The sequence below is a fragment of the Amblyraja radiata genome, chromosome 3 (genome assembly GCF_010909765.2).
Source record: "Amblyraja radiata isolate CabotCenter1 chromosome 3, sAmbRad1.1.pri, whole genome shotgun sequence".
Classification (NCBI taxonomy): domain Eukaryota; kingdom Metazoa; phylum Chordata; class Chondrichthyes; order Rajiformes; family Rajidae; genus Amblyraja; species Amblyraja radiata.
This window is the reverse complement of record NC_045958.1, coordinates 12,857,054-12,869,121: the sequence shown is the minus strand read 5'-3', so window position 1 is coordinate 12,869,121 and position 12,068 is coordinate 12,857,054. Positions and strand designations below refer to the sequence as shown.

At 42.5% G+C, this 12,068-nt stretch overlaps 1 protein-coding gene across 39 annotated transcripts in view; it reads right to left on the bottom strand.

Annotated features, from left to right (window-relative positions):
* The window catches only part of cast (calpastatin), a 174,194-nt gene that overhangs the window by 43,164 nt on the left and 118,962 nt on the right, over positions 1 to 12,068 (bottom strand). For 38 of the 39 annotated variants that reach the window (XM_033017307.1, XM_033017317.1, XM_033017345.1 and 35 more), the window contains 6 exons: positions 10,475 to 10,564; positions 7,838 to 7,933; positions 7,351 to 7,395; positions 5,108 to 5,233; positions 3,945 to 4,013; positions 3,114 to 3,203 (listed from right to left, as the gene is read on the bottom strand). In XM_033017307.1, the coding sequence (XP_032873198.1) occupies positions 3,114 to 3,203; positions 3,945 to 4,013; positions 5,108 to 5,233; positions 7,351 to 7,395; positions 7,838 to 7,933; positions 10,475 to 10,564 (516 nt within the window). The remainder of the gene's footprint in view (positions 1 to 3,113; positions 3,204 to 3,944; positions 4,014 to 5,107; positions 5,234 to 7,350; positions 7,396 to 7,837; positions 7,934 to 10,474; positions 10,565 to 12,068) is intronic. The other variant, XM_033017334.1, reaches the window with a different exon arrangement.

Sequence of the window (12,068 nt, the reverse complement as noted above, 5' to 3'; positions counted from 1 at the left end):
TGACTGCACACACATTAAGACTGCATAATACCACTTGATTCTGCTGGTTTATCAGCTAATCTCATGTCAATAGACAATAGATAATAGACAATAGGTGCAGGAGTAGGCCATTCAGCCCTTCGAGCCAGCACCGCCATTCAATGTAATCATGGCTGATCATCCCCAATCAGTACCCCGTTCCTGTCTTCTCCCCATATCTTTAAGACCCCTATCTAGCTCTCTCTTTAAAGTATCCAGAGAACCGGCCTCCACCACCCTCTGAGGCAGAGAATTCCACTGATAGTCTGAGTGATAAAGCTTGCAGCATAATTCACCAATGACAAGTATGAACATTAAAACAGCAAAATGTCCTAAGAAGCTTCACTATATGCTAATTGTGGAAAATTTCACATTATGTCATAGAGTCATCGGGTCACAGAGCGATACAGTGTGGAAACAGGTCCTTTGGCCCAACTTGCACACACTGGCCAACAATGTCCCATCTACACTAGTCCCACTTGCTTGCGCTTGGTCCACATCCCTCTAAACCTGTCCTATCCATGTTTCCGTCTAACTGTTTCTTAAATGTTGGGATAGCCCCAGCCTCAATTACCTCACCTGGCAGCTTGTTCCAGACACCCACCACCCTTTGTGTGAAAAAGTTACCCATCAGATTCCTATTAAATCTTTTCCTCTTCACCTTGAACCTATGTTCTCTGGTCCTCGATTCCCCTACCCTGGGAAGAGACTCTGTGCATCTACCCGATCTATTTATCTCATGATTTTGTACACTCTATAAGATCACCCCTCATCCTCCGGCGCTCCATGGAATAGAGACCCAGCCTACTCAACCTCTTCCTATAGCTCACACATTCTAGTTCTGACACCATCCACGTACTTGACAATATCTTTCCTATAACATGGTGCCCAGAACTGAACACAATATTCTAATTGCGGTCTCACTAACGTCTTATACAACTGCAACATGACCTCCCAACTACTATACTCTTTACTCTGACTGATGAAGGCCAAAGTACCAAAAGCCTTTTTGACCACCGTATCTACCTGCGACTCGACCTTCAAGGAACCATGCACCTGCACTCCTAGATTGCAAAATGCAACACCTCACACTTCTCTGTATTAAATTCTATCAACCATTCCTCTGCCCACCTGGCCAATCGATCCAGATCCTGCGGCAATCCAGATCCTGCTGCAATCTCTCACAACCATCTTCACTATCTGCAAACCACCCACTTTTGTATCATCAGCAAACTTGCTAATCTTGCCCTGTATGTTCTCATCCAAATCATTGATGTAGATGACAAACAGTAACGGGCCCAGCACCGAACCTTGAGGCACACCACTAGTCACAGGCCTCCAGTCCGAGAAGCAACCTTCCACCACATCACCCTCCGCTTCCTTCCATGGAGCCAATTTGCCATCCATTCACCTATCTCTCCTGGGATCCCATGTGATCTAACCTTCCAGAGCAGCCTACCATGTCAAATGCCTTACTGAAATCCATGTACACAACATCTACAGCTCTGTCCTCATCGACCTTTTTGGTCACGATTTCAAAAAACTCAGATTTGTGAGACATGACCTCCCACATACAAAACCATGCTGACTATCCCTAATCAGCCTTTGCCTGTCCAAATGCCTGTATAACCTATCCCTCAGAATACTCTCTAGTAACTTTCCAACTACAGATGTTAAGCTCACCAGCCTATAGTTCCCAGCATTTTCCCTGCAGCCTTCTTGAAATGAGGCACAACATTTGCCACCCTCCAGTCTTCCAGCACCTCTCCTGTATTTAAATGTCAACCAGGGCTCCCACAATTTCCTCTCTGGTTTCCCACAATATCCTTGGATGTATCTGATCAGGCCCTGGAGATTTGTCTACCTTCATACACGATAGTACCTTCAATACTTTATCAACGGTAACACCATTCTCTGTTCCAGACAACACTGCCGGTAGCACATTCAACTCCCAGCGGCCCATGGCATGAACTTATCAGCTTGGACTTCTCCACCTAGAGCTGTTACAGAAACAGGCCTTTTGACCCAACTCATCAATGTCGACCAAAATGCCCCATCTGAGTCTATCCCATTTGTCTGTATTTGGTCCATAGCCCTCCAGAGGAGATTAATGCAATAGAAAGGAACATTTTCTATCCATGTACCTGTCCAAGTGTTTTCTGGCAGTTTATTCAATTTTTCCTGAGTGAAACAGTTGCCACTCGGGTTCCTATTAAATCTTCCCCCTCTCATCTTAAACCCCTGGCCTTTGGTTCTGCATTCCCCTGTCGTTTTTGAACAAGGGAACCACATTTTCCCAGACGTGCCCAATAATATGTGGGTACACAAAAATGCTGGAGGAACTCAGCGGGAGCAGCAGCATCTATGGAGCAAAGGAAATAGGCAACGTTTTGGGCCCGAAACGTTGCCTATTTCCTTCGCTCCATAGATGCTGCTGCACCCGCTGAGTTTCTCCAGCATTTTTGTGTACCTTTGATTTTCCAGCATCTGCAGTTCCTTCTTAAACCCAACAATGTGTGCTTGCAGGACTGTAAGGTCCAAGCTCCTCTTGTGTGTTCCAAAAGGAATGTAATGGGGAACTATGACATAAAAATCCTATCAAAGGTGCAAGTTTGATTCATGCTTAGATGAGGCAAGTTGAATTTTGGAATTACAGCAACACCCCAATAACGTGTAGACTTTAAATTACATCACTGAGAAAAGTTGCATTGTGCAATTGAATCTCTAGTTAATCTGTATGTGATAGTTAGCTCCACCAAGATAAAAGGCTGATTGAGGTTGCATAAAATAGATCTTATGCAAAGACTGGAAATAATAATAATTTCTTTATTTATATAGCACATTTTTAGTCAACTTGCATTGACCCCAAAGTGCTTCACATAATTACATCCACACACACAGGCAAAGGTGGGTGAAGTGTCTTGCCCAAGGACACACACAGGCAAAGGTGGGTGAAGTGTCTTGCCCAAGGACACAACGACAGTATGCACTCCAAGCGGGATTCGAACCAGCTACCTTCCGGTTGCCAGCCGAACACTTAGCCCATTGTGCCATCTGTTTGTACCATCAATGCTACCAATAACTTTTGTTGATACCTTTACTGCAAGACCAGTGAACTTGGGAGACGAGTCATCTGGTGCTTCAGATGGAAGTGTTTCTGCGAGAAGGTCCAGTGGATCTTTAACCTTTTAAAAATTTAAAAAAGCTCTTTTTAATTTGAATAAAACTTCAGCAGAAATGCATTCTGACCAGAATTAAATATATTGACACCATCAACCCAAGCAAATGTTATTTATATTTAAACTGTAATTTCAAAATGTTCTCTTCATGAAGAGCAATGTTGATTGTTGTAGTGAAAGAAAATAATTATCATTTTGCTGAATTTAAAAAAGATTTTATGAATTAGTTTACTACACATGTGTTGAGAGACACAATGCAAATAATGAGATTGTGGTTTTGACAGTCTTCATCTTATTTCTGGATGTGTGTATTGGAATTAGCCTTGTGACCATGATTTACTTAAAGAGTGATATAATATTACTGAATTGAAAGATGAACTTTGGGCACATTGGAAACATAGCAGGTATGCGAGATGTTAAAAATGTAATAAAATGTAACTGCTTATGCTGGTTTATACCAAAGATAAGACACAAAATGCTGGAATACCTTGGGTCAGGCAGCATCTCTGGAGTAAAGAGTCCTGACCAGACCTGAAACGTCACCTATCAATTTTCTCAAATGATCCTGCCTGAAATGCTGAGTTATTACACCATTTTGTGTCTATGTTGGATGCAGAACTGTACAATAGCATCGGAAAGGGGACATACAAAGCATTCTTCATGTCCTTAATCAGTTTCCATGCAGAATTATTTTCCTGCGTTGGCATTTTATATAAATTTCAGATTTTACTCCTCCTTTTCACTTACCTTTTCACTTAACTTTGCACCAGTTTGGCCTGCAGAAACAGCGGCAGCTTTTGAAGCTTGAAGAGGTGCCTTTGCAAAAAGAAAAACACAATATTTTCACCATTATTAAAGATTCATATGTCCATACTGACAAATTGATGATTCTAGTACTATTTCTATGAATTATTAGACCTTGAGAATGATATGTGGAATCATACAAGCATGAAAAAGGAGATGACTGGTATCAAGCCAGGAGAGAAAATTGGATGTGCACTCCAAGATATTAAACCATCATTCTTGTATTTTACTACTGGCCCTCTACTTGTTGATGGGGTTTGCTTTAAGTCACAGCACCACACGAGATGGTTATTACTTGACATCTAGACATACTGATTCAGCAAATTGTTAAATCATACTCCCTCCCCTGAATCCGCACAAGGGCTAGAACTGGAAAACAGCTCAGTTCTACTGCTGGGTTTGTACCAAGCATAGTGGGAAGGACAGTAAATGTGGTGCAAACCTCAGCAGTGAACTTGGTGTTATGAATCTAAGAGGATGATGTTTCCAGCCTTGGAGGGCATCTACCACACACGGTGCCTTTTTTTTTTACATCGGTTGGAAGCTGCATACCAAATCTCGTTGCACTGGTGTGCAATGACAATAAAATATATTATTATTATTATTATTATTATTATTATATTATTATAAATCTTTGACCCAAGAGATATCCTAAAGGAATAAAATAAATTGAAAATAACGTCAAGGAATTTGCATCCAGATTAAAGGCAAAACAAATCCTCAGACAAGAAATCCAATTATTAGAACATTAAATATGAAACAAAAAAAATTTGCACTTTGTAACAAAATGGTTGAGATTGGTATTGCAGATTCTTGGGGTAGATTCTGAGTTTGTACAATAATATTCAATAAGTAGTAGAAGGTCAGCATCAAACAACTATTATGATTTCTATTAAAGTTGAAGGAAATACATTTTGTGAAAGTGTATAGAAGGCTGCAGGGCAGATTACCACTTGTTTGAAAACATCACACAAAGTCAAAGACTTCCCCCTCTATTCTTTATTGGCCAATGTTATTCCTATTTGGTTGACTGTGATCAATGAGAATACAAAGGCTGAAACTGGATTTGGCAACCCATTGCATTCGTTCTCGTGTAGGATTCTTACCTCTATCTGCATGGAGGGTGGCGCTGCAGCGTGAATAGTTGCAGCTGAGCATTTTGAAATTGGAGCTGTAGAGCTCTGCATAATGTCCGCTGACATATAATCCATGACGTCACCTTCTGTCATAGTCTGTGATAACAATCAGATAATGTTAGTTTCCTACAGCACACTGGGAACCCAATCACCCCTTCAAGTCAATATCAGTCTCAGAATGTCCTCATCAGTCCCATTCTCTCCTTTACTTCCATGTAACTCATTCTCTCTCAAATGCCCATCAAGTTTTGGTCTCCTAATCTGAGGAAGGACATTCTTGCCATAGAGGGAGTACAGAGAAGGTTCACCAGACTGATTCCTGGGATGTCAGGACTTTCATATGAAGAAAGACTGGATAGACTTGGCTTGTACTCGCTAGAATTTAGAACATTGAGGGGGGATCTTATAGAAACTTACAAAATTCTTACGGGGTTGGACAGGCTAGATGCAGGAAGATTGTTCCCGATGTTGGGGAAGTCCAGAACAAGGGGTCACAGTTTAAGGATAAGGGGGAAAACTTTTAGGACCGAGATGATAAAAACATTTTTCACACAGAGAGTGGTGAATCTGTGGAATTCTCTGCCACAGAAGGTAGTTGAGGCCAGTTCATTGGCTATATTTAAGAGGGCGTTAGATGTGACCCTTGTGGCGAAAGGGATCAGGGGGTATGGAGAGAAGGCAGGTACAGGATACTGAGTTGGATGATCAGCCATGATCATATTGAATGGCGGTGCAGGCTCGAAGGGCCAAATGGCCTACTGCTGTACCTATTTTCTATGTTTCTATGTAACTCCCCCTGGTTGTCTACAACCCACCGACACTGGGGATAATTTACAATAGGTAATTAAGCTACCAGCCTGCCTTTGGTACATGGTGGGAAATCACGTACTAGATAGAAACCCACACATCAGAGAGAACATATAGGCAGCACCAGAGATCAGGATTAAACCTGGGTCAATGCAGCAGCAGCACTGATCGAGGTGGCATAGTGATACTGAAATAATGGTGTCATTCCCTTTAAATGGAGTCCAGTTTAATTACTACATTTACAAAATCTAGAAACGGCAATTTGCAAAAAACAAATATCTTTAATATTTTAAAATCTTATTCTATTCTGATGGTCATTGGAATAAAGAAGCAGCGAAAGCACTGAAGTGAGTGTACGAGGTCTCAAGACGAGTCATTCCTAATGTTCCTCATGCTTTTGTTTCTCTTTCCTCTTCCTCTTCCTCATGACTACCACTAGATGTACTGTCTCCATTTGTTCCAAACTGAATGAAAAATGAATAAATGGGAGCTACAATCCTAGCATCACTGAAATGAAAACAAAAATGCAGGAAATACATGGCAAATCTGTGGTGAGAGAAACAGAGTCAACATTTCAAGTTGATGACCATCTGTCTCCACAGCTGTATCTTTAAAGCCTAAAGTTTAGTTCTTTCCCTGTTAATAATAGCACTATCACTATCAATCAGGACATAAGAAATAAAAACAACATGGCTCCCCATGCATGCTTCACTGCTCAACAAGCGTAAAATAATGTTTCAAATTACTAAACAGGCCAAAAATCTCATCCTTGAACATATTTAATACGCGTGGACAGAAATTCTCCTCATCAGCTGATCACCTATCCTGACCGTATTCACCTCAGCCCAAACCCACCACGAAGAAGAAACACTTTCTGTACATCTACTCTAAAACCTTCATGGAACGTTATCTCAAAATCCCAAATGGAGTAAAAGCCAAACATATGATTCATGCTGCATAGAAGAATCTCCCCAACCCAGGAACCAGTGTCTTGAACATTTTGCTGCTCTGACCCCAATGCAATTGTTTCCTTCTTCAGATAGAGACAAAATTATGAACATGCCTCAAACAAGATTTCCGCAAGAACTTTCTTGAGCTCCTTGAAATGAAGGTCAACCCACCTTTTAGCTACATAAACCAAAGTTTAACTGAGCAAGTATGAATTAAATTTAAAAAACTACCTCCGTCTTCAGAAGACACAATAGATGTGTTCCACTCTAGATGGTGGAATCTTGAGCAAAAAAAAACAAAGTGCTGGGGGAACTCTAGAGATGGGATGGGGGTGGGGAGGGGGGGGGGGGGGGAGCATTGAGAATGTTCCTCCAGCACTGCCTTCTGAAGCTTTTGATTTAGGAATCCAAATGAAATTTCAAGAAAAATAAAGTGACATTCATCTTTTCTGTTACCTTTGGTTTTGCTCCTGTACCAGTGGGAGAAGGAGCCAGTTTGTCCTATTGTAGAGAAAACACTTTATCAGATTTTATTACAGGCACTAAAAGTTACTTTAACTTGAAGTTTTTGATAAAGGAGTAAAACGAACACAGCAAAATTATTCAAGAATATTGAATACATTTATGCATAATGCCAGGGTGAGCTTACTGTAATCAATAAATTGAGCTACCTCAATATTTAGTTATGATGTTGCATATTTAATTATTGCATGTAGAGGTGCACTGATATCAGCTGGAACTATTAGGAAATTTCTAATTATAATTTCATAACATCAAGAACATTTTTTTATGGCAAATAAATTACCTAAATAACTTTTGTCTGTTTTCCAAAGAAAACAAATGTATAATTTTGCTTTGGATGTGCTCTACATTAAAAGATTTTGTAAACAGAAAGCAATTGGAATGATTCTTGACTGTCTCAATGGGACTGTTCAAACCTTACCTTCGGACCAGGTAGTTCTTTAAATCTGTAGTCAGGTGGTATTGTGTCGTCCCTTTCTCCAACTCGTTCACCCTTCTTCTTAGTTGCATCTGATTCCTGAAGGTATAAGAAATAAAGTTAAATCAAAGCAGATTTAACATAAATACAAATATCCGGAAAATGTGCTTCGGTTTAGATTTAGTTTAGTTTAGAGATACAGCATACAAACAGGCCCTTCGGCCCATCGAGTCCGCATCGACCAGTAATCCCCGCACACTAACACTATCCGACACACACACTAGGGACAATTTATAATTTTACCGAAGCCAATTAACATAGAAACATAGGTGCAGGAGTAGGCCATTCGGCCCTTCGAGCCAGCACCGCCATTCAATATTCAAAGGCACTCACGGTGGCGCAGCGGTAGAGTTGCTGCCTTATAGCGAATGCAGTGCTGGAGACACGGGTTCGATCCCGACAACGGATGCTGTCTGTACGGAGTTTGTACGTTCTTCCCGTGACCTGTGTGGGTTTCTTCCGAGATCTTCGGTTTCCTCCCACACTCCAAAGACGTACAGGTTTATAGGTTAATTGGCTTGGTAAATGTAATAAATGTCCCTTGTGTGTGTAGGATAGTGTTAATGTGCGAGGATCGCTGGTCAGCACGGACCCAGTGGGCCGAAGGGCCTGTTTCCGTGCTGTATCCCTAAACTAAACTAATGTGATCATGGCTGATCATTTAAAATCAGCCCTGTTTTTCCCCCATATCCCTTGATTCTTTTAGCCCTACGAGCTACATGTAACTCTCTTGAAATTAACCTACAAACCTGTACGTCTTTGGAGTGTGGGAGGAAACTGGTGAAAACCCACACAGTCACATGGAGAACATACAAACTACAGACCGCACCCATAGTCAGGATCAAACCTGAGTCTCTCGCGCTGTAAGGTAGCAACTCTACCACTGTGCCGTCGCATCAGTGTTTAATGTGCTTACATCAAGGTATTATTCAAGCCTGAACAGGTTGACTGTACAAGCCATCAGCAGTTGACAGTAGTGGATCTAACTCTTCTCGTGCTGGAAGGACTCAACAGATCAGGCTGCACCTGCACATCTCCAGTGGTAAAGGTGCTGCCAGGCCTGCTGAGCTCTCCAGCTCCTCATTTTTCTTCATTTCCATTTTCCTGGATTTGATTTCCAGGTTTTTCTGTTTCTAAAGCGCCACTAACCCACCTAATGTGAAAGATCCTCTTTTCGTCAAATTCTTTGAAAAATCCTTTCATAACATACCGTTTCTGAAATAAAACTTTGATCGCATATGTTTAAGGAAACCGATGGGGTATTTCTCTTCAGCAACATTTGATGCGCTGGCTTCACCTATACTTCGTCAATGTTTCTCTATAAACATTCTCGCCTTTTAACTGGAACTCGAAAGAGGGAGCACATTACGCCAATTTTGGCCTCCCTTCACTGGCTCCCAGTGCACTTTCGAGTTCATTTTAAAATTATTTTATTTGTTTTCAAATCGTTGAATGGGCTCGCCCCGCCTTACCTCTCTGAGCTGCTCCACCTATATGCTCCTGCCCGGTGCCTCAGGTCAGCTGATCAGCTGCTCCTTGAGGTACCACGGTCTAAGCGGAAGTTCAGAGGGGATAGAGCCTTTTTTGTTGCTGCTCCGGCACTTTGGAACACCTTGCCGTTGCACATCAGACAGGCCCCCTCACTGTCCATCTTCAAATCCTCCCTAAAAACTCATTTTTATTCTCTGGCTTTCGACACTGGCTGAGACATTGCTCCTGTTCTTGGTGCTTTTAATGTCTTTTAATTTTTACTGTTTTTAGTCCTTCGTTTTACGGTTTTTAATGGTTTGTAATAACATTTTGTCCATGAGTTCTCATGTACAGCACTTTGTGGCAACTGCGGTTGTTTAAAGCGCTTTATAAATAAAGTTTATTATTATTATTATTATAAACATTGGTTCCATTTTATACCCATCCTAACTTGTACTGTCCTGTTCATCCATCACTCTTTTGCTTGCTCAACGTTGTTGGTTCCTCATGTACTCTCACCGGTTTTCCATTATGATATTGCCCTTTCCAATCTCTGTGATCTCTCTGAGCCATAACACCCTCTAGATTGGGAAAAATGTTCCCAATGTTGGACAAGTCCAGAACCAGGGGCCACAGTCTTAGAATAAAGGGGAGGTCATTTAAGACTGAGGTGAGAAAAAAACGTTTTCACCCAGAGAGTTGTGAATTTATGGAATTCCCTGCCACAGAGGACAGTGGAGGCCAAGTCACTGGATGGATTTAAGAGAGAGTTAGATAAAGCTCTAGGGGCTAGTGGAGTCAAGGGATATGGGGCGAAGGCAGGCAAGGGTTATTGATAGGGGACGATCAGCCATAATCACAATGAATGGCGGTGCTGGCTCGAAGGGCCAAATGGCCTCCTCCTGCACCTATTTTCTATGTTTCTAGATCTCAATGTACCCTCTTGGTAATGGTTGGCTTTACAAACGGCACTTTCCCCCCCCCCCCCACTGGGAGCAGAATAATATTATCAACAGGCAAACTTAATTCTTATTCTCTGCAAAATCCATCAAGAAATAGTCAGGAATCTTTTTCAAGGACTCGAAGTTTCAGCAAATCATTGATTTGTACCTTCACTTCCGGACCAGTGTATTTTGGAGTTGAATCATCAGGTGCCTCAGATGGAAGGGTTTCTGCAAGTAGGGCAAATGGATCTTTACCCTTGAAAAATAAAAAAGGGCATTTTTTCAACAGGATAAATGCTTACGGAACATAATCTGACAGCAATGATACATGTTGCTGTGAACAATACCAGCAACAGCTGTTTACTGTTAAAACAGTAATTTCCTATTTCCCCTTCCTGTAGGACTGCTCTGTCCATGTGGGTGTCAGGATGAACAATGAACACTTCAAACTATACCATTAATGAGCGCTTGCATTAACATTTATTTTTTGTGCAACAGTTTGTTTTCAGTCTTGCGGGAAAGCATGGCGTAAGTCAGAAAGTGTTGTCAATGCTTGCTATAAATTAAATGTTTTTCGGTGTTGGCACAAGGGTGCTTTTAAAAGATGCGTTAACCAAATCACAATTTGGTTAAAATGGGAGGTAGACAAAAATGCTGGAGAAACTCAGCGGGTGAGGCAGCATCTATGGGGCGAAGGAAATAGGCAACGTTTCGGGCCGAAACTCTTCTTCAGACTGATGCGAGGGTGAGGGGGCAGGAAGAAGAAAGGAAGAGGTGGAGCCAGTGGGCTGAGGGAGAACTGAGAAGGGGAGGAGAAAGTAAGGACTACCTGAAATTAGAGAAGTCAACGTTCTGGGTGCAATTGGGTGCAAACCACTCAAGCGAAATATGAGGTGCTGCTCCTCCAATTTATGGTGGTCCACATTCTGGCCATGGAGGAGGCCCAGGACAGAAAGGTCGGATTCGGAATGGGAGGGGGAGTTGAAGTGCTGAGCCACCGCGAGATCAGGTTGGTTATTGCGAACCGAGCGGAGGTGTTGGGCGAAGCGATCGCCAAGCCTACGCTTGGTCTCACCGATATAGAGCAGCTGACACCTAGAGCAGCGGATGCAATAGATGAGGTTGGAGGAGGTGCAGGTGAACCTCTGCCGCACCTGGAAAGACTGCTTGGGTCCTTGAATGGTCAAGGGGGGAGATAAAGCAACAAGTCTAGCATTTCTTGCGGTTGCAAGTGAAAGTGCCCGGTGAGGGGGTGGTTTGGGTGGGAAGGGTCGAATTGACCAGGGAGTTACGGAGGGAACGGTCTCTGCAGAAAGCAGACAGGGGAGGAGATGGGAAGATGTGGCAAGTGGTGGGATCACGTTGGAGGTGGCGAAAATGTTGGAGGATTATCTGTTGTACGTGACGGCTGGTAGGGTGAAAGGTGAGGACTAGGAGGACTCTGCCCTTGTTACGAGTGGGGGGATGGGGAGAGAGAGCAGAGTCACAGGGTATAGAAGAGACCCTGGTGAGAGCCTCATCTATGGTAGAAGAGGGGAACCCCCATTCCCTGAAGGATGAGGACATCTCCGATGCCCTGGTGTGGAACACCTCATCCTGGGTGCAGATGCGGCGTAGACGGAGGAATTGGGAGTAGGAGATGGAGTCCTTATAGGAAGCAGGGTGGGAAGAAGCCATGGTCAATTATAAATAAAGTTATTATAAAGTTATTATGGGAGTCAGTGGGTTTATAGTGGATGTCGGTCAGAAGTCTATCACCT